General features: G+C 40.2%; 1 protein-coding gene and 1 non-coding gene across 4 annotated transcripts; both read right to left on the bottom strand.

The window, feature by feature from the left end:
- Positions 1-477: 477 nt before the first annotated feature.
- TIPIN (TIMELESS interacting protein) lies at positions 478-19,724 on the bottom strand. Of its 3 annotated transcripts, none has more exons than XM_042941658.1 (8): positions 19,648-19,724; positions 16,513-16,650; positions 16,310-16,388; positions 15,811-15,886; positions 10,300-10,422; positions 10,002-10,065; positions 3,440-3,646; positions 478-1,600 (listed from the first exon to the last, which is right to left on the bottom strand). In XM_042941658.1, the coding sequence occupies exons 2-8, from the start codon at positions 16,640-16,642 to the stop codon at positions 1,410-1,412; spliced, it is 870 nt and encodes a 289-aa protein (XP_042797592.1). In that variant the 5' UTR covers positions 16,643-16,650; positions 19,648-19,724; the 3' UTR covers positions 478-1,409. The 3 variants fall into 3 exon arrangements, with proteins under 3 accessions (XP_042797592.1, XP_042797591.1, XP_042797593.1); XM_042941657.1 differs by lacking the exon at positions 19,648-19,724 and adding an exon at positions 17,580-17,716; XM_042941659.1 differs by lacking the exon at positions 19,648-19,724 and adding an exon at positions 17,251-17,460.
- On the bottom strand, positions 8,991-9,126 carry LOC122223470. The gene has a single exon (XR_006204340.1).
- Positions 19,725-20,697: the final 973 nt, after the last annotated feature.

Raw genomic sequence — 20,697 nt, 5'->3', positions numbered from 1 at the left:
CATTTGGGTCATAGACCCCTCTGACACCTGTCAGGTTAACTTTCCGGTTGCCTTCAGATAAGACCTAGTTTAAATTAATGTTAAAAAAAAAAAACATTTAAAAATATAAATACATAAGGGCGCCTGGGTGGCTCAGTCGGTTAAGCGTCTGACTTCAGTTTGGGTCATGATCTCAGTTCAGGAGCCGCGTACCGGGCTCTGTGCTGACAGCTCAGAGCCTGGAGCCTGCTTTGAATTCTGTGTCTCCCTTTCTCTCTGCCCCTTCCCCGCTTGAACTCTCTCTCTCCCTCAAAAAATAAACATTAAAAAAAATTTTTTTAGGGGTACCTGGGTGGCTCAGTTAGTTAAGTGGCCGACTCTTGGTTTCAGCTCAGGTCATGATCTCAGTTTGTGATACGGAAGAGCCCTGCATGGGGCTCTGCCCTTACAGCATGGGGCCTGCTTGGGATTCTCTCCCACACCTCTCTGTGCCCCTCCCCAGCTCATGCTCTCTCAAAATAAATAAACTTAAAAAAAATAATCATAAACTTGGTTATCAACATGGTACCTTATCTGTAACTTACCCCTCTATCAAGCTGATAAACTCAGGCAGGAAAAACTCCAATTGGGTCGACCTACCATCAGGTCCTAACACTTGTAGCCTCATATTTGCCATGCCTCAGTCTTCCTTATTTTCTAGATTTTCATTTCTGTATCATTATTGGACATGTTCTTCTCAATCTTTGGACTCTCATCCACCAACTCAAAGGTGTCCTGTGAGTCCTCCCTAGGTGCTATGTGTTCCCCATGATACTTTGCAAGTTTCTCTCCCACCAGTTGTTAAGGTACCAAGGAGCACTGGAACTTCCCTAGCACCCACGCAGGCCAGACAATATGTCAGCCTTTCATGTGATGCTTTAAGTATTAAAGTGACTCCTCAAAATATACATAAGCACATATAAAACTTTAAACATTTTACCAGAAGTGTACATTGCAGAACTAAACAGCAATGAGAAACTTTCATAAAGCCTTTAGAGACAATTTGTAAGATTTCTATTTCTTTTTTAAAAAGACATTAATATTCATCATATATTTACATCTTAAAAACACCCAATTGTGTGAAAAGGAAACATTCAATGGCACACTAGCAGCAGAAGGTGCTTATTAACTCCTAGTCGTTTTCATGTCATATCTATATAAACACTAAAGGGAATAAATCAACTCAAATAAGAAACGAGTATAATTATAATACCAGATTTTAAACAGGAATCTGTGAAAGTCTTACTACATGAGGATTTTCACACCGAGTAGACAAAATACATAGTAATCTAAAACTTAGAGGATAGCAAGTTAACAGCTTTTCTCTTAGTTGAGGCCTGTCCAACCTCAGTGACATTCCCAGATAAAGCATAAAGTTACCACTATACATTTTAAAAGGATTGGTCCAGTTGTGTTTTCTCTATTTTTAATTCCTCCTCTTCATTTACAGCATTGGCAGCAGCATCATTGTGTGGACTGTCGAGAATGTCTTTGTCAAATCTGTTTGATGACTCCTCCTCTTGATCTTCCCCTGTATTAACCTCTTCGATGGTCTCTGCCCCGGGTATGCTCGCTAATGAGTCTGAAAGAGAAATTACTCCTTCTAAGCACCTGATCCAATCTTACCTGATAAATACAAATCTCTCCACAAACTTACATCAGTGGAAATGAAATCTATGATCATTTTCCTAAAAACAGCCATTTTTATACATGTACAAAGTCCACTCAAAAATGCAAGTCTTGAACTCAAACCTTGAATCACAGCCAAATGCAACTATTTTCATTCAAAAATCATAACTACTAGACAATCGTTTTTAAAAATCAAATGCTCCTTGCAACTCTTGACCTTGGGGTTGAGTTCAAGCCTCAGGCTGGGTGTAGACATTACTTAAAAATAAAATCTATTAAAAATAAATAAAAATAAAAACCAAATGCTCTAAACAGCTAAATGTCAAAGTGACCTCTAGCAAAGAAAATTTAGGATCCTTGTATCTATTTGGCCAAATTTTAAAGTCATATATTATAAATAGAAGATAAACCTTAAAATGCTTATTGCCAGGTATCTTTGATAATGACAGCAAGGAACTGCCATCAGTGATAGTTGTATCTTCATGTAATTTTTCACCTGGTAGTAATAAAATATCCATTTGTAAAGCTGAAGATTAAATTCATTTTAATTGGAAAGAATGATAATGTAGTGACACAAATTTTCACTTGAGAGTTTTATTATCTTAGGTGAAACTTGTTTTATAACATGCCAACACTTAACTGTAATTCTTATTTTCCCATTTCAAAAGGAAAACTACATTGGAAACTGAAAAAGATATATGTGATCCTCCTTCGTGCATTCAAAACCAATTTTCATTATTTTTAAATATAGTTTTGACAAACTTGGTTGTCTAAGTTTCCAAACCCACAGTATATTTTAAAAACAGCAAATTTTGGGGCGCTTGGGTGGCTCAGTCAATAAGTGTCCAACTCTTGGTTTTGGCTCAGGTCACGATCTCACATTTCGTGAGTTCAAGCCCCGCATCGGGGTCCACACTGACAGTGCAGAGCCTGCTTGGGATTCTTTCTCTCCCTCTCTGCCCCTCCCCCACTAACTCTGTCTCTCAAAATAAACTTTTTTTTTTTAAACACTTATTTATTACTGAGAGGCAGAGAGAGACAGCAAGAGTATGGGATGGGCAGAGAGAGGGGGAGACACAGAATCTGAAGCAGGCTCCAGGCTCTGAGCTGTCAGCGCAGAGCCGGACGCGGGGCTTGAACCCACAAACCGCAAGATCATGACCTGAGCCAAAGTCAGACGCTTAACCAATTGAGCCACCCAGGCACCCTGAAAAATGAATAAACTTAAAAAAATAAATTAAAAATAAAGAATAAAAACAGCAAAATTTAAGACAGTTTTAAAAAAGGGAATGCATCTGATAAGCAAACCGGCAGCTAAGTGACAAAATGCAATAAAAAGCAATTAAGGACCTATTTACGTCATAGCAAATGGCTCTGAATCCTCAAAGGGTACAGAAGGCATTTTGTATGTTTAGGAAGGTACCATAATAATTAACGTTCGTAATTATGACCCTACAGATAAAATATGTGTCACATGCCTTAAGGAGTCAGGGAAGAATATATTTTTGAAAGATTCAGAATCAAGTTTAAGTGATTAAAATAATTTTTCAAGAGGTACTCAGCTATCCAGAAAACCATCCTGGACTCCATTTATTCTTTGAAGATTCCAAATAGCTCTCACATACATACACACACGCATTGCCTCTCTCTCAGATATACATAAACTTAATATACTGTATCAGATTTTTCTATTCCTAGAGGTATTTTATTTTGGAGGTAGTAGAGAAGTTAAAATTTCTAACATGTCCCTGATATATTAATGGTAGCACATAAAACCCAGCATAAAATTTACCATTTCCGAGGGACTGACTATTACTCAGTAGCTTTGCCTGCCTTCTTTCCAAGGCCAGTTGTTTATTTCTCTCAATTCTCTGTTGTTCTTCTTCTGTTAGGCTTCTACTCGACTCAGAAGCAAACTTCTCACTTTCCAATGAGCTTGTCAAAAAGGGATCTGATTCGGTAGCAGTTACATCATGTACATTATTTTCTCTTACTTCATCTAGAGTAGAAATCAAAGTTAGTACATCCATAGTTAGAAAAAGAGCTTATGCAGCTATTAGTTGAAAACCAGTTTAAAGTAACAAGACGCCAGATCTGAAGAAACAAATTTGTTTCTTCAAATTGTTCTGAGGTGTGAGAATGTTACAAATACAGATTACCCTTGAACAACATAGTAGTTAGGGGTGCCAATAGACAGCACAGTCAAAAATCCACATATAACTTTTGCCTCCCCCAAAATTTATCTGCTAATAGCCTACTGTTGAATACCAATAACAATTAACACATCTTGTCTATGTTATATGTATTACTCAATTTTTAAAGTAAGCTAGAGAAAAGACAATGTTATTAAAGGAAAGCATCAACAAGAGAAAATACATGTACAGTACTGAACCACAAAAAATCTGTAAGAGGAGGGAGCACCCGGGTGGCTCAGTCGTTACATGTCTGACTCTTGGTTTCGGCTCAGGTCCTGATCTCATGATTCGTGGGTTTGAGCCCCACATTGGACTCTGCACTGACAGTGAGGAGCCTGCTTGGGATTTTCTCTCTCACTGCCTCTCCCCTGCTCGTGCTCAGTCTCCCTCTCTCAACATAAATAAATAAACTTTAAAAAAAAAAAAAAAAAAAAAGAAATATAAATCTTTACAACAAAAGAACAATAAATTTTAAAAAAAGAGACCTTTTAAATCAAATGGTAATACTAGTTTAAAAATATGCAAGAAGACAAAGCAAAAGTTCTTAGTTATGATGAGAAAATATTTTCTGCTTGGGCTAATAAAAGAACTTAAAAGAATCCAAAGGATATTCTTGTTTTACATCCGACAAAAACAATTTAATAGCTTACTATAATGTCTGTACGATACACAGTAGTAATTTTATGTTGGCTAATTTTTTTTAAATATTTATTTATTTTGAGAGTGAGAGAGAGAGAGCATGCGTGTGAGAGAGGGGCAGATAGAGAGAGAGAATCCCAAGTAGGCTCCTCACTGTCCATGCAGAGCCCAACCTGGGACTGGATCCCACAAACCATGAAATCATGATCTGAATAGAAGTCAAGAGCCGGGCACTTAACCAACTGAGCCACCCAGGTGCCCTGCCCTAAGCTAATTTTTAATAGGGTAAATAAAACTCAGACACAAAGTGAAAAGGGAGGGGTGCCAGGCTGGCTTAGTAAGTGGAGTGTGTAACTCTTGATCTCAGGGTTGTGAGTTTGAGACCCACACCGGGTGTAGAGATTACTTAAAAATAAAATCTTTCAGGGGCACCTGGGTGGCTCACTCAGTTGGGCATCTGACTCCGGCTCAGGTCATGATCTCACAGCTCATGGGTTCAAGCCCCATGTCGGGCTCTGTGCTGACAGCTCAGAGCCTGGAGCCTGCTTCGGATTCTGTGTCTCCCCCGCCCCCGCTCTCTCTGCCTCTCCCCTGCTTGCGCTCTGTCCCTCTCTCTCCCTAAAATAAATAAATATTAAAAAAAAATTTTTTTTTAATAAAATAAAATCTTCCAAGGGCGCCTAGGTGACTCAGTCAGTTAAGTGTCTGGCTCTTCATTTCAGCTCAGGTCATGATCTCATGGTTGTGGGACTGAGCCCCACACTGGGCTCAGCATGGAATGTGGAATCTGCTTGGGATTCTTTCTCCCTCTCCCTCTGCCCCTCCCCTACTTGTACTTGTTTGCTTTCTCTCTCTCAAAATAAATAAACTTTGAAAAAAAAATAAAATCTTTTAAAAAAAAAATGAAAAGGAATAGAAATTTAGAGATCTATGAACATATTTCCACGTGAATTTAAAAAATAACTCGGGTGCCTGGGTGGCTCAGTCTGTTAAGCACCCGACTAATAATTCAGTGCTCTCTATATTAGTGTCAATAAATCCTTTTTTTTTTTTTTTTTAAGTTTACCTATTTATTTGGAAAGGGGGAAGGAGGAAGGGAGAGGGGCAGAGAAAGAAAGAGACAGAGGGAGGGATAGAGAGAGGGAGAGGGAGAGAGAGAATCCCAAGCAGGCTCCAAGCTGTCAGTGCAAAGTCTGATGTGGGGCTCAAACTCACAAACTATGAGATCATGACCTGAGCTGAAATCAAGAGTCGGGCACTTAACCAACTGAGCCACCCAGGTGCCCCTAGTCTTAATAAAGCTTTAAAGCCCTGTACACCAATAATCCTCAAAGTAGGATGCCCCTGAAATGATCCACAGTGGGATGGAAAGTAAATATTGTATCTTCCATTTATATTTCATTTAAGAATTAAGAAAAATTGTCGTACTGAATTCAAGACAGGCAGTGACAAATTATCATTTATCCATATGACAAGCAGTTAGTTCCACCTGTAGAAGGGTAGGAGAGCTGGGCCCTTGCTCATGTTTTGAATTTCAGCATATTGTGACAGAGTTGATTCTGATTGCCCAGTTAAATAAACTGTCTAGTTTTAATACAAAATGCGTAAGTGATAGCTTAAAAATATTTCTGCAAAATAATATGTAGAAGAGAAGGTAGAGATAACAGAGATACAAGCAAGAACTAAGAAAACGGCAAAGCTGACATTTCACCTTCTCCCTACATCATTCACATCACAGGGTTAAAAAACATAACGTCCTCTGATCTGACAAGTAGACAAAAAAAATTTCCATCAAGAAGACCATTTGAAATATGAATTTACATACATTGTGCCTTGAGGTATTAGCTAATGTAGTAAAAACCATCACAACTAGCACAACATTTTAGGACAAAGATAAACCTGTACAACTATTCCAGTGGTTTAAAATCATACGATATTTAATTTTACAATCCAAATCCCTTTTGAGGTTTCTTCCTTGACAGTGAAAGACAAAAAGCAACACACTTGACCTTCCAGACATGGAAAAAAAAATGCGGCCAGAAACCAAAATCCATTCCTTCGTCAGGAAATATTGATGGAAGACAGACAGAAAACATTTCTAGAGAAGTTAAGAAACAAGTATTAGAACCAACTATGCAATTTTGGGATATCTAACATGCTTCACCATCCATGGCTTACAGGATTCCAAATTAATGATAATGAAATACATATCGAACTACTGTGTTGTGGGTCACGAAAGGAAAGATCTCTTCAACAGTAAATGGCCTCTTTAATACAATGTCATGTGGAAAAACAACGGGAACATAATCACTGATGGAGCTTCAACTGATAAAAATGGGAGTAAAAAAATTAGACCCCCACATGAAATTCACTCACTGCAACATTCACAGGCAAGCCACTGTGGCAAAGAAGCTAAAGACAAATATTCAATGTGCTACAGGATGCCATCGTTTCGGCACACATCAACTGCCAGATAAGCAAATATGCAACAATTATTAAAGGGAAGTAGTGCTATGGGAAAAAAAGGATAGAGGAATCAGGACTGGGGGTGGGAGTACGATTTTAATAATGCGGCTGCAGAGACTTCACTGAGTTGACATCTGAGCACAGTCTGAAGGAGGTAAGAGAGCCATGCAGACTTGGGGGCGGGAAAGACAGAGGACGTGTTCAAGGCAGAGTGTAAGAGTGCAAAAGCCTTAAGACAAAAATGTGCCTAGCAGGTTGAAGGAACAGCTAGGAGGCAAGTGTTGTGGAAGCAGTGTGAGTGGGGAACTGTAAATGATACAGTCAGAGAGGCAAAAGAGGCAGGGTAAGGAATAGATACTGTAGGGCCAAGTAGGACATTATAAGGATTTTGGCTTTTGCTTTGGATGAAATAAGGAGCCACTACAGGGCTTTGAGCAGAGGACTGATAGGACTATATGTCTGTCAAAAATATAAAAATATAACCCCTGATTTAAAAAAAAATTTTTTTAACTTTTTATCTATTATTGAGAGACAGAGACAGAGCATGAGCATGGGAGGGGCAGAGAGAGGTGGAGACACAGAATCCGAAGCAGGCTCCAGGCTCTGAGCTGTCAGCACAGAGCCCGACGCGGGGCTCAAACTCACTAAACGTGAGATCATGACCTGGGCCGAAGTTGGTCACCCAACCGACTAAGCCACACAGGCGCCCCAACCCCTGGTTAATTTTTAAGAAAAATGATTGATAAAAGGTAGATGACAATTTACTTGTAAACTTCGACCAAAAATCCTTGCATTAGTGAATGGGATTGGAAAAGGGATACCAAGAGTTGTGAAGTGCGGTGTGTGATACTCTATTTCCGTTTGGATGCATCTTAATAAGGTAAAACCAAGATTGGGTGGGAAAATACTGTATCTACACCCCACCTTCAAATCATCGATCAAGTATCAGCACAAGATTTTTGGGAAAAAAAAAAAAACCAAAACAGTAGAATATTCAATCATATTGTTCTCACTTTAAAACCTCATAATAATGTTTTGGTGAAAATAAAAATGTGCACTATTTACCATATCCATTTAACATGTATTATAAAAACAAATAAAATGCTCAAAACATGTACTGTTACAGTCCCTTATCCAAAAGATTTGGAATCTATCCTCTTAGGATACAAAGAAAACAGATACAACAAGGCTGTGTGATATAGGCCTCTTCTATGTACCCAGGATTTCAGCACGCCTGTAACTCCATGACTAGTCCTGTGTTAATTTATGCCTCTGCATGAGTCCCTCTCTCCAAAATCACCTTTGCCTGGACTCTACTCCGTATCATTCAAAGGACTTGTGATACGTCCTCTGTGAATCTTTCCCCTCCCCTAGGTAAAATCAACTATGCTCTCCTTTGCACCCTACCCTGTGCCCTATTCATATTTCTAATTCTAGCACCTATCAGAACAGAGGTAGTGTTATATCTCACTCGTTCACTAGTCTGTCAGCCCATGAGCCAAGGGGTCTGAACTTATTCATCTTTATCCCTGAAACTTTAGCACACACTACGCAACTCAAAAAGTGCTGAACAATCTAACCCAGTGGTATGTGCTGTGGAATAGACTGTCGTTACTAATTCCTTTTTATTTACCAAATCCCATGCCACTGACACATACCATATGTTACCAACATATTTACAAAAAAATTTTTTAATAGTTTTTATTTATTTTTGAAGGAGAGAGAGACAGAGCATGAGCAGGGGAGGAGCAGAGAGAGGGAGACATAGAATTTGAAGCAGGCTCCAGGCTCTAAGCTGTCAGCACGGAGCCCGGTGTGGAGCTCAAACTCACCAACTGTGAGATCATGACCTGAGCCGAAATTGGACGCTTAACTGACTGAGCCACCCAGGCGCCCCGTTTTACCAAAATATTTAAATCTTGGATTATTTAAATCACAATCCTTCACATTTTTAAAAGCAGTTTATAAATAACTTTGCGGGATTCTAAATGCAGCCTGTATTTTCTACATCTATTAAAAGTTTAAAAGACAAAAATAAACAAACATGTATGGAGCCATCGCACAGAAAATCTGATAACTATACAGACCCTGTCGGCAGGAACCATATGTTTTGATGTGTGTGACTGCCTATGGTTGCATTGGACAACTAACAAATGCAATCGATACCAGGAACAGTCACATAGGTCTTACTAAAATCCTATAGACATCCTCCTTAGCTTACAATGGGGTTACATCCTGATGAGCCCACTGTAAGTTGATAATATTTAAAGTCAAAACGGATTTAATATACCTACCCTACCTTAAACATGCTCAGAACATGCACACCAGCTTAGTTAGGCAAAATCGTGTAACACAAAGTCTATTTTATAATAAAGTGCTGAATATATCATGTAATTTATTGAATACTGTACTAAAGTAGAAAACAGAATGCCTGTCAGTGTTATCGGTTGTTTACCCTCATGATCATGTGACTGACCGGGCAGTGCGGCCACCGTTGCTCAGCATCATGAGAGAGTGTCCTAGCACACACCCCTAGCCCAGGAAAAAAATCAAAATCTGAAATTCTAAGTATGGCTTCTACTGAATGCCTATCACTTTTGTACCATCATACAGCTGAAAAATCATTTCAATCAAACCACTGTTAAGGACCATCTATGTACAGCATCTGTACTCTTAAGAGAAAAGTAAACTATTTCACCATCAAATTATTCTAATTCCCCAAAGCCCCTTCTTAGTTGTGTATATGTATATGAACACTCTATTTTGTCATTTATTCTCATTAACAAGCACCACAAAGGATCGATGGGTCACCACCTGACTTCTCAAAAGCTCAAGTTCTGTGGCGAAATATATTTTTACAACATCTGTTAATGGCACTGCAGTCATGTCTTTAAGAAACAAGTATTAAACAACACATACCAAGGCATCTTAATTCATTCCTATTTACTGTAATTATATACACAATATAGACGAAGAACTCAGGGCTTAATCTACCCATACCCCAACTAAATCTATTTCTAAAGCAATATTATATTAATAAACCTATATTCTTACCATTATTATTAATAAAATCTTCATGTAAAATAGGGAGGTCAAGTCGAATTCGTTTTAAACAAGTCTGAAAATAAAAGATATTTTTATACTTTCACCAGTAACATTTGGGGGAAAATGATAATTTATTCAATTCTTAGTTTCAAAAAGGTTGTTCTTCAAATAAGTACTATTAATTTCCTTTCACTCTACCGAGAGAGATTTGAAAATGAAAATGCAAACAGCTACTTAGCCTCAACTGAATCCATACTTGGCAGGATTTAGCATTGTGAATGATATTCATAATCATCTCCACACCTACCTGAACTTCCTTTTTACTTCCCAGGTATTCAACTCTGTCAATAAAATCCTCAAATTGCAGTTTAGGGAATAGCCTATGTGCCCAATGCTCCATGTGTCTGATTAGCGTTTTCAAGTCTTCAGCCTGGCACATAAAAATAAAAATGCTAAATAGAAGATCCATTCTCACAACTGACCTTGTCAGCAGATTTTAGAATTGAATAGTAATGCCAAAGTCACTGGTGTCATATTTATATGGTTAAGAAACTTTTGAAGAAACTTTAAGAGAAATATTTATTGAGCTTAGAGAACTGCAGTCTGAAAGAGCACTAGATACATATTTTTAAAAAAAACCAGTACGAAAACTTAATAAAAGTTAAAAGATAATCATGTGTCTTTTCAGAACTGTAAAGTAACATATGAAAATAAGCTTTAATAAAATATGTCAAGGTATCTTTTAGGAATAACTAAACAAAATGACAGGTCCCTAAATCATATATAGAAAACAAAGTATTGAGAATTCAGCACTGTGAAAATATATTCAGAAATCCCAAGGGCAAAGTACAAAGACTAGCAACAACAGTTTAAATGTTCTCAGAGCACACTACCTGTATATGAAATTTCAATTTAACATTAAAAATTTTAAATGAAAATGAAAAACAAAGTTTAATAAACTGAACTAATGAATGACAAAATTCTAAATTCCTGGTTTTACTATAAAATATTTACTTCTTCTCAACGTATTTTTTTTTTTTTTTAACATTTATTTATTTTTGAGAGACAGAGAGAGACAGGCAGACAGAATCCGAAGCAGGCTCCAGGCTCTGAGCTGTCAGCACACAGCCCAACGCAGGGCTTGAACTCACAAAACCATGACCCAAGCTGGAGTCAGATGCTTAACCGACTGAGCCACCCAGGTGCCCCAATAATATATATATATTTTTTTTAACATTTATTTACTATTGAGAGACAGAGAGACACAGAGCATGAGCAGGGAAGGGGCCGAGAGATGGAGAGACAAAGAATCTGAAGTAGGCTCCAGGCTCTGAGCTGTCAGCACAGAGCCCGATGCAGGGCTCGAACTCACAAACCCAGGTGCCCCATCCAACAGTATTTTAAAATAGAGTAGTCAGGGGTGCCCGGGTGGCTCAGTCGGTTAGGCGTCTGACTTCAGCTCAGGTCATGATCTCACAGTTCCTGGGTTCGAGCCCCGCATCGGGCTCTGTTTTTTTTTTTTAATGTTTACTTATTTTTATTATATTGTTCATTATGTCTGATTTATTATTATCATTATGTATACATTTATATAATTATATTATATATTATACATTATTATATATAATTGCATTACATATTTACATATACTATGTATATATTTCTTATTATTAATATTTATTATAATTTATTTATGATTATATTAATAATTATTATTATTGTAAATAATTTATTTATATTTATTTTTGAGAGAGAGAGAGAGAGCGTGAACGGGGAAAGCAGCAGAGAGAGAGGGAAGACACAGGATCTGAAGTAGGCTCCAGGCTCTGGGCTGTCAGCACAGAGCCCGACGCGGGGCTTGAACTCACAAACCGTGAGATCATGACCCAAGCTGAAGTCGGTCGCTTAACCAACTGAGCCACCCAGGCGCCCCCCCACAAAAAATTTTTTTAATAAAAATAAAAAAATAAATTAAAAAAAAAAGAGTAGTCAAAACCACAGGCTCCGGGTCAGACTGCATAGATTCAAATCTCAATTCTACCACCCCTAGGTAAAATCAACTATGCTCTCCTCTGCACCCTACCCTGTGTGACTTTAAACAAATCACTTTACCTCTATGCCTTCTTCTTCATGTATAAAATAAGAATAATATTATACACACTTTGTAGGGTTATGAGGAATAAGTAATACAAGTAAAGTGCCTGACAAAGTATGCACTCAGATACTGGCTATTATTGTTGTTATCTGATCTTGTCTAAGAAGCCAGTGGTCAAGCCTACCAATAACTAAACATGTAATACTAAGAGCATGTGTCATCCTTCTCATTCTGATAATAAATATAAAAGGTTTCTTTTAATCCAATCACCTAAGATTATTTTCCAATTGTTGGGTGTAGCTGGTCAGTCACCTCACAATGTCATGTTAGACGGAAGGGTCACAAGAAGAGAAACACCCAAATACAGTAGGATGTCCTAAGTCATACACGGAGAAAAAAGCAGTAAGAACTCAACTTTGTGAGAAAATAAGAATTTCCAATGGCAAAGTACAGAAGACTAAATAGCATAAACTCTTAGAGCCTACCCTCACTCAGTGAAAAAACACAAAATTTTTATCCTTCAGATACTCATTTATGCTAAAAAAGTACTTATTATGAAAATGATGAAGACTTCATTAAATTCAAAGCACCAATTCATCATTACAACCCAAAAATTTCAACAAGGGCAATGATAGGTATGGTTTTAAGGTTTTGGTGGGATTTTTTTTGGTTTCTTTAAAATTTTTTTTAACGTTTTTTTATTTATTTTTGAGACAGAGAGAGACAGAACATGAACAGGGGAGGAGCAGAGAGAGAGGGAGACACAGAATTGGAAGCAGGCTCCAGGCTCTGAGCCATCAGCCCAGAGCCCGATGCGGGGCTCAAACCCACGGACCGTGAGATCGTGACCTGAGCTGAAGTCGGATGCTTAACCGACTGAGCCACCCAGGCGCCCCTCTTTTTTTTTAAGTAAACGTGAGACTTTAACTCACAACCCCAAGATCGTGTCCCATGCTTCACTGACTGAGCCAGCCAGGTGTCCTTCTCTTTTTTTTTTTTTTGAGATGGGTATGGTTTTATTATTATTATTATTTTGAGAGTGTTTGCACGCACATTCATGAGGGTGAGGGAGGGGCAGAGTGGGAGAGGGAGGGAGGGAGGGAGGGAGGGAGGGAGGGAGAGGGTGTGAGAGAGAGACAGAATCCTAAGCAGGCCCCAAGCCCAGCACAGAGCCCTATGCAGGGCTCAATACCCCAACCATGAGATTATGACCTGAGCCGAAATCAAGAACTGGAAGCTTAACCAACTGAGACACCCAGGCACCCCCATCCTTTTTTTGAGATGGGTATGTTTTAAAATATCCTGATTTAGGGGCGCCTGGGTGGCTCAGTCGGTTAAGCGGCTGACTTCAGCTCAGGTCATGATCTCGCGGTCTGTGAGTTCGAGCCCCGCGTCGGGCTCTGTGCTGACTGACCGCTCAGAGCCTGGAGCCTGTTTCGGATTCTGTGTCTCCCTCTCTCTGACCCTCCCCCGTTCATGCTCTGTCTCTCTCTGTCTCAAAAATAAATAAACATTAAAAAAAAAAATTAAAAAAAAAATATCCTGATTTAGGGGAGCCTGGGTGGCTCAGTCAGTTAAGCGTGTGACTTGGGCTCACATCACGACCATGCATCTTGTGAGTTAGAGCCCCACACTGGATTCTCCGCTGTCGGTGCAGAGCCAGTTCTGGATCCTGTCTCCCTCTCTCTCTGCCCCTCCCTCACTGGCTCTCCCTCTCTCAGAAATAAACATTTAAAAAAAGATAAAATATCCTGATTTACATTTAGTTTTGTGCCAAAATAGGACACAGACTTCTACTCTCTCTTCCTATCCACTGAAGCTGAGCAAAGGTACAATTTTTCAGCCTCCCAGGTTTGAAATCTTGGGATTTTTAATTGACTTTATTTTTCATTGTTTATTTATTTTGAGAGAGAGAACAAGAGAGTACAAGAGCAGGAGAGGGGGAGAGAGACTCCCAAGCACGTTCCATGCTGTCAGCGCAGAGCCAGAAGTGGGGCTTGATCTCATGAACAGAGAGATCATGACCCAAGTGGAAATCAAGAGTCGGATACTTGACTGATTGAGACACCCAGGTGCCCTGTTTTTAACTGAATTTAATTTTATTTTTCCAAGTAAGCCCTATGCTCAAGGTGGAATTTGAACTCATGACCCCAAGATCAAAAGTCACACTCTCTACAGACCGAACCAGTCAGACACCCTCTTGGGATTTTTTTTAAGTTTTTTTAAATGTTTATTTACTTTGGGGGGGTGGGGGGGAGAGGAGCAGAGAGAGAGGGAGACACAGAATCCAAAGCAGTCTTCAGGCTCTGAGCTGTCAGCACAGAGCCCGACGAGGGCCTCGAACTCATGGACCACGAGATCATGGCCTGAGCTGAAGTCACTTATTCAACCAACTGAGCCACCTAGGCACCCCGAGACTATTTTTGACTCCTTTTTTTTTTTTTTTCATCTCCTTCTATCCAATTGTCTAAGGACCATATGTTGTTTCTCTCTCTACTACTGCCCTATCAGGCTATCTTTACCTTATTCATCATCAACTTGGCAGTGCAACAGCTGCCTCCTTCCAGCCTCTTCCTCTTTCCAATTATCCTGCATACCACACCAAGATGGTGCTCACTGTTGTATTAACATTACTCTAGCTGGGCTATGAAAGGGGAAGTCTAAGCTCTGCCTTTAACTATTGGCAATGGACACTAACTCTAATAAAACTCCATTTCCTTAATAACTAGATAATAGAACCAATACCTACCGAACAAGTTGAGAATTAAAGAATATATTTGAAAATACTTCATAAACTACAAAGCTTTACAAAGATATCTGCAAAAAATCGTATCTATACTGTACATGATTCAGAGAGAAGAGACTTTTGGGGCACCTGGGTGGCTCAGTCAGTTAAGCATCCAACTTTGGCTCAGGTCATGATCTCATGGCTTGTGGATTCAAGCCCCACACTGGGCTCTGTGCTGGCAGTGCAGAGCCTGCTTGGGATTCTCTCAAAATAAACAAACTTAAAAAAAAAAAGATAAGAGACTTTTTTCTAATTTTTTAATATTTATTTTTGAGAGAGAGAGCACGCACGAGTGTAAGAGGGACGGGGCGGGGGGGGGGCAGACACAGACTCTGAAGCAGGCCCCAGGCTCTGATCTGTCAGTACAGAGCCCAGTGTGGGGCTTGAACCCACAAACCATGAGATCATGACTTGAGCTAAAGTCGGACCCTTAACCAACCAAGCCACTCAGGCACCCCAGGAGACTTTTTAAACATACATTTGGACAGTGATCGACAGTTCTTAAATGTCTTCATTTTTCAACAACTTAACTGATGCCTACTATGAATCAGACACATATGACAAGATAAGTATCATATCTTAGGGACACGTAAGTGATTGATACAGGTAAAGTCCTTGCTCTCCTGAAACCTAAAATTGCTCTTTAATGTAGACTAAGTAAATTATATTCCTAGAAATTATAAAGTATAAAATCAGAGCTTACAGACTTAGAGATGATTTTCCTAAAGCCATACAAGGGCACAAATTAGACTGTAAGACAGGTTTCTGATTCTTTAAGCAGTGCCCTTTCCACTACATCTTAGTTTCCCAAGAGATACAATGAATGATAGTATCTGTGGCACATTCTAAGACTCCTCAGAACATGGTAACAGGCCCACAGTTTTACCAATATTTGAAAAAACAAAGGTCTAAAACAAAAATCAGACATTTCTTACCTCATAGCCTTTACCTTTGAATTTTGCCTTATCAAACACATGCCGTAATGCCGGAAGCCCTCTCTCTGAAATTAATCTGTAGAGAGAAATAGGTTTTGAATTTCCAGTTTGCTAGAGCCATCAAGGAGAAAGCAAAACCGTAAGAAGAAAAAATATTATCTGCTGAACTGAAAAAATATGTCTTTAGAAAGAACTGATCCCCCCATCAGCCCAACTAAAAGTTGGTGCTTTTTTCCAAATGTTTATTTGTTTTTGAGAGAGAGCGTGAGCCAGGGAGGGGCAGAGAGAGAGGGGGACAGAGGATCAGAAGCAGGCTCTGGGCTGACAGCAGCGAGCCTGATGTAGGGCTTGAACCCATAAACTGTGAGATCACGACCTGAGCCGAAGTCAGACAGTCAACTGACTGAGCCACCCAGGTGCCCCCTAAAAGTTTTTAATATAAGGAAAAAAAAAAAATGTAAAGAAAAAGTATAAATGTTTAAGGAAATAGTAAATGTACCTCTGAGCATCCAGCCTGGGTATATTCCGTTTAACTGTTCTCTTTGGAGGTACAGGAACAGGTGCTCCTCTCTCTAACTCTGGTGAAATATATTAAGATTTAATACTACTTAAATAATTTAAGTCTCATTTACAAAATGTCTCATTTCTATGCTGATAGATGGATAACAGAATGTGGGCACTCTTTTGGAACTCCATACAGACCTTCATCAGGTTCAGCTCCCTCACCATCTTCTCTCTGTGGAGACGCTGGAGGTGGGAAAGGAGGAAAAGTTTCATCGTCCACATGCTCATCATCTGGTAGGTCAATCACGCCATTCTGTGGTTCCAGCATCTTTTCTTCTACAAGAAAAAATAAACATGTTTATTCATCCAAGTAATCTATTATACAGTTAAGTCCTACCTGCAGCAAAATGCACGTGTTTCAGTCAGTTAAACCACATTTCAAACTCGTATCATGAAAAGAGTAGAAAGTGGTTATAGGAAAAATAGAACTGGGTTAGAAATCAAAACCGGGGCACCTGGGTGGCTCAGTTGGTTAAACGTCTGACTTCCACTCAGGTCATGATCTCATGGTTCATGAGTTCAAGCCCCACGTCGGGCTCTGTGCTGCGGGCCCAGAGCCTAGAGCCTGCTTCAGATTCTGTCTCCCTCTCTCTGTGCCCCTCCCCCACTCCATCTCACTCTGTCTCTCAAAAATGAATAAACATTAAAAAATAAATAAATAAAAACTAAGGTTTAAAAAAAATTTTTTTTTAACGTTCATTTTTGAAAGAGACAGAGTGCAAGCCTGATGCGGGGCTCAAACTCACGAACTGCGAGATCATGACCTGAGCCAAAGTCGGACGCTTAACCAACTGAGGCACCCAGGAGCCCCAAAACTGAGTTCTAATGTAGACCCTGCCGCTTAATAACTGCATGGTTTCCAGCAAATCATTTTACCTCAACTGTTGAGTCTCCCTTATCATAAAAAGATGATTTTGACTTTCCAGAGGGTTTCAAACTGTGGTCCAAATGGATATGAAATCGGCAGGGTTCAGATACCTCACCCCCACTTCAACCAGAGCAGCTTTTTAAAAAACCTGTTTACATACTGGTCTTCTAGGTAAGGTTTCCTTTGAAAGAAGAGAAATAAATAATCCTCAGGTTGGTAACTTGAAAGAATGTTTTTCAGTACCATCTAACTTGACCCCTCAGCAACGTCTCACACTTTTGATCAGTTCCTTTTTCTGGAAAAGTGTTTTCATTGACTTCTGAAACACAGTACTCACCTGGTTTTCCTCCCTCTCTGGACAGTCCTCCTGGATCTTCTGTGCAGATTCATCTTCCCCTAACCTGGTCAGTAAGCATTCAAGGCTCCATCCAAGCCTCTTCACTCATTTATGCACATTGCTTTAATAATCATTTGTAGATGGCTAATTTTTAATTTTTTTTTAACATTTATTTATTTTTGAGAGAGAGAGGATGAGCGAGCACGAGTGGGGGGGGGGGTGGAGAGGGAGACACAGAATCTGAAGCAGGCTCCAGGCTCTGAGCTGTCAGCATAGAGCCCGACACGGGTCTTGAACTCAAGGACTGAGAGATCATGACCTGAGCTGAAGTCCGACGCTTAACCAACTGAGCCACCCAGGGGCCCTAGATGGCTAATTTCTTATCTCTCTACCCTAGGCGTCAAATCTGAGCTCCAGATCCCTACTTCTCATTTTACAGCTCTTAAATTTCTCAAAAGCACCTACAACTTACCATGTACAAACCAAACTTCTAAATTTTCCCAGTTCAGTGAATGACATCTATTCAGGTATGCAAATAAGAAACTTGTAAGTCACCTTTGATACTTCCTTCCCCCATCCTACATATCCTGTCCATTTTTCTTCCTAAACATCCGTTCAGTCTTCCCATTTCTCCCTACCTCCACAACTGCTTCCCACATTTCTTGCTTGGGTTATTCGATTACTCATAACCGCTTTGGCCTTTTTCAAATCGTTCTCCCTATTACACCTAGGTTGAAGCTCCGAAAACATAAAGCCCGTCACATGATCGCTTGGCTTAAATACTTAAATAGCTTCCTGCTGCGCGGAAGCTAATGATAAAACTCCAAGCCCCTGGGTGGGCACCTTCCTACTTCTCCAGCTTCACTTCATACCGCTCTCCATGCTCTTTTCTTTCAGTCCCTTGAAAGAGCCATATCCCTCAGGTCACAAGTCCTTTGCTAAGGCTGCTTCCTATCTAGAAGGCTCTTCCCAGACTCCTTATCCCTTTCAGATCTCAATTATCACCTCCTCAGATAAATCTACCCCAATTTCCCGGAATTAAATCCTCCTATAACAAGCATTCAAAATGTCACATGCCACGTGCTGCACCATTGTATCCCCAAAGCTGGTATACAGCAGGTGCTCCATATTTACTGAATGAAGGAATAAAGTTTCCAAAGCTTCCCTCAAACCGTAAAACCAGCGGAGCTACAGGATCCCTAAAGTCTCTCCAATTCTAAATTTCAATGACCACAAACACATAAAAACAAAACAACGTATCAATTCCCACTGTGTCTTCAAGTAAGGTTCAATAACCACAGATTTTCAAAACTGGAAAGGCAGTTAGAGGTCATGTAATCTAAAGTAGCTTCCTACCTACAATAAATATATTCAAGTTAAGTTCAATTCTAGTTAATTTTCTCTAGGAAGAAATGGGGTTCACACCTTGGAGATCAACAGGGAAGTCTGAGTTTGATGGCAGGGCACAAACTATATTAAGTGTAGCAAGAAGCAATGTTAATTGCTTGTTCATTAATATCCAAACTACAATCGTTCCCAGGCCCTTAGGGCTCCAATGTCTAACTTCATCCAAGTTATCAAAACAGTAGAACGTGACGAAAGGGGAGTCCCACCAGACTGACTCAATGTCCTCCTTTGCTAACCACCCTAAAAACACTAAACTTTCCATCCCACCCCTCTTCTCCATCCTTCCCATCCCCGCTCCGCTAGTCTCACTTCAGTTTCATTCATGCATTCATTGCGCATTCATTCCACATTTCATAGGACGCATCCTACGTTTAGAAACCCCTGGACAGCAAGTAGCTGGCGGCGTAAAGATCGATCTGATGCACGTTCCCTCCCGCCAGAAAACGGGGTTTAACCACAAGCCGACCCGAAACGGAAACAAGTAAATGCGCCCGCCCTCCTCACCACCAGGTCGTGGGCTCTCAGTCCCGCTCAGCCCAGGTCCGTATCACAGCCTCCACACTCCCTCCCCGCGACCCCCCAAGCACCCCAGCTCCTCCACCTGCCTCGCTAGGCCGCCGCTTCCCCCAAACCCTTCCCACGCCTTTAAGCCCGCTCTCACCTCAAACGCACGGCTGTGGCTACGGCGCGGTACTTAGCACAGCTGCCAAACCGCGTTGATCGCGAGACTCTGAAGATTTTTTTTTTTTTTTTTTCCCCCCGCGAGAAGAGGCCTTGGCGTTTGGCGCCAAATCTGCGCAGGGTTCGGGCGGAGCCTAAGGGACCCACCTCCTCCAGGCCCCGCCCACCCATGTCCGTCCCCGCCTTTCCTGGGTCCCGCCCTTCCACCGCTTCCGCCCCTCCTTAATTCCTCACGGGAAATGAAATTTATTTGCATAAAGCTCATTGTGTTATGCTCTAAGCACTTTAGACTTTGGAGAAAGGCCTCAGTTTTCTAGGAAACTGGCTTGTGGATGGAGTAGAAAAAAATAGAGGCAAAAGAATTTAATGAAAAACTTCTGATTGTTCAGAGTTAGTAACAATTGCTTGAACACTGAGTTTTACTGTTTATTGAATAATGAGCTGAGAAAAGAGGTGATAGAGTGCTAGAGTCATGTAGGCACAAAAATGTCAAAAATATGTCACTTTATATATGTAATTTTTTTTTTTTTTTAAGACAGTTCAGGGATGTCTGGCTGACTCAGTAGATAGAACTGGCGACGTCTTGATCTCAGGGTTGTGAGTTCCAGCCACACTTGGGTGTAGAGATTACTTAGGAAAAAAAAAAAAGTGAATCCAAATGTCTTCAAATTTGCTTATAATACTTGTGGGGATGGTAACTGGGAATATAGGAGGAAGTGGGATGGGGACTCACCTCTATACCTTTTTTTTTTTTAAGAAAGTTTTACCCCATGGCGGGGTTTGAACTCATGACCCTCAGAATCAGAGTCACTTGCTCTACCAACTGAGCCCGCTGGGTAACCCTATACCTTTTTTTTTTTTTTTTTTTAGTTTATTTATTTTTGAGAGAGAGAGAAAGAGGGAGACATTGTGTGAGCTGAGAAGGGACAGAGAGAGAGAGACAGACAGAGAGAGACAGAGAGAGAGACACAGAATCCGAAGCAGGCTCCAGGCCAGAGCTGTCAGCACAGAGCCCCTTCTGGGGCTCCAG

This window comes from Panthera leo, chromosome B3, assembly GCF_018350215.1.
Source record: "Panthera leo isolate Ple1 chromosome B3, P.leo_Ple1_pat1.1, whole genome shotgun sequence".
NCBI classification, from domain to species: domain Eukaryota; kingdom Metazoa; phylum Chordata; class Mammalia; order Carnivora; family Felidae; genus Panthera; species Panthera leo.
This window is presented reverse-complemented; position numbering and strand designations above follow the sequence as displayed.

Excerpts from the sequence above, each read along its gene's own strand:
- TIPIN (XM_042941658.1), bottom strand. The coding sequence starts at position 16,642 with ATGCTGGAACCACAGAATGGCGTGATTGACCTACCAGATGATGAGCAT. Across the intron at positions 16,389-16,512 it reads GGGAGCTGAACCTGATGAAG|AGTTAGAGAGAGGAGCACCT; the intron begins GTCTGTATGGAG and ends ATATTTCACCAG. Across the intron at positions 3,647-10,001 it reads AGATTTTATTAATAATAATG|ATGAAGTAAGAGAAAATAAT; the intron begins GTAAGAATATAG and ends TTTCTACTCTAG.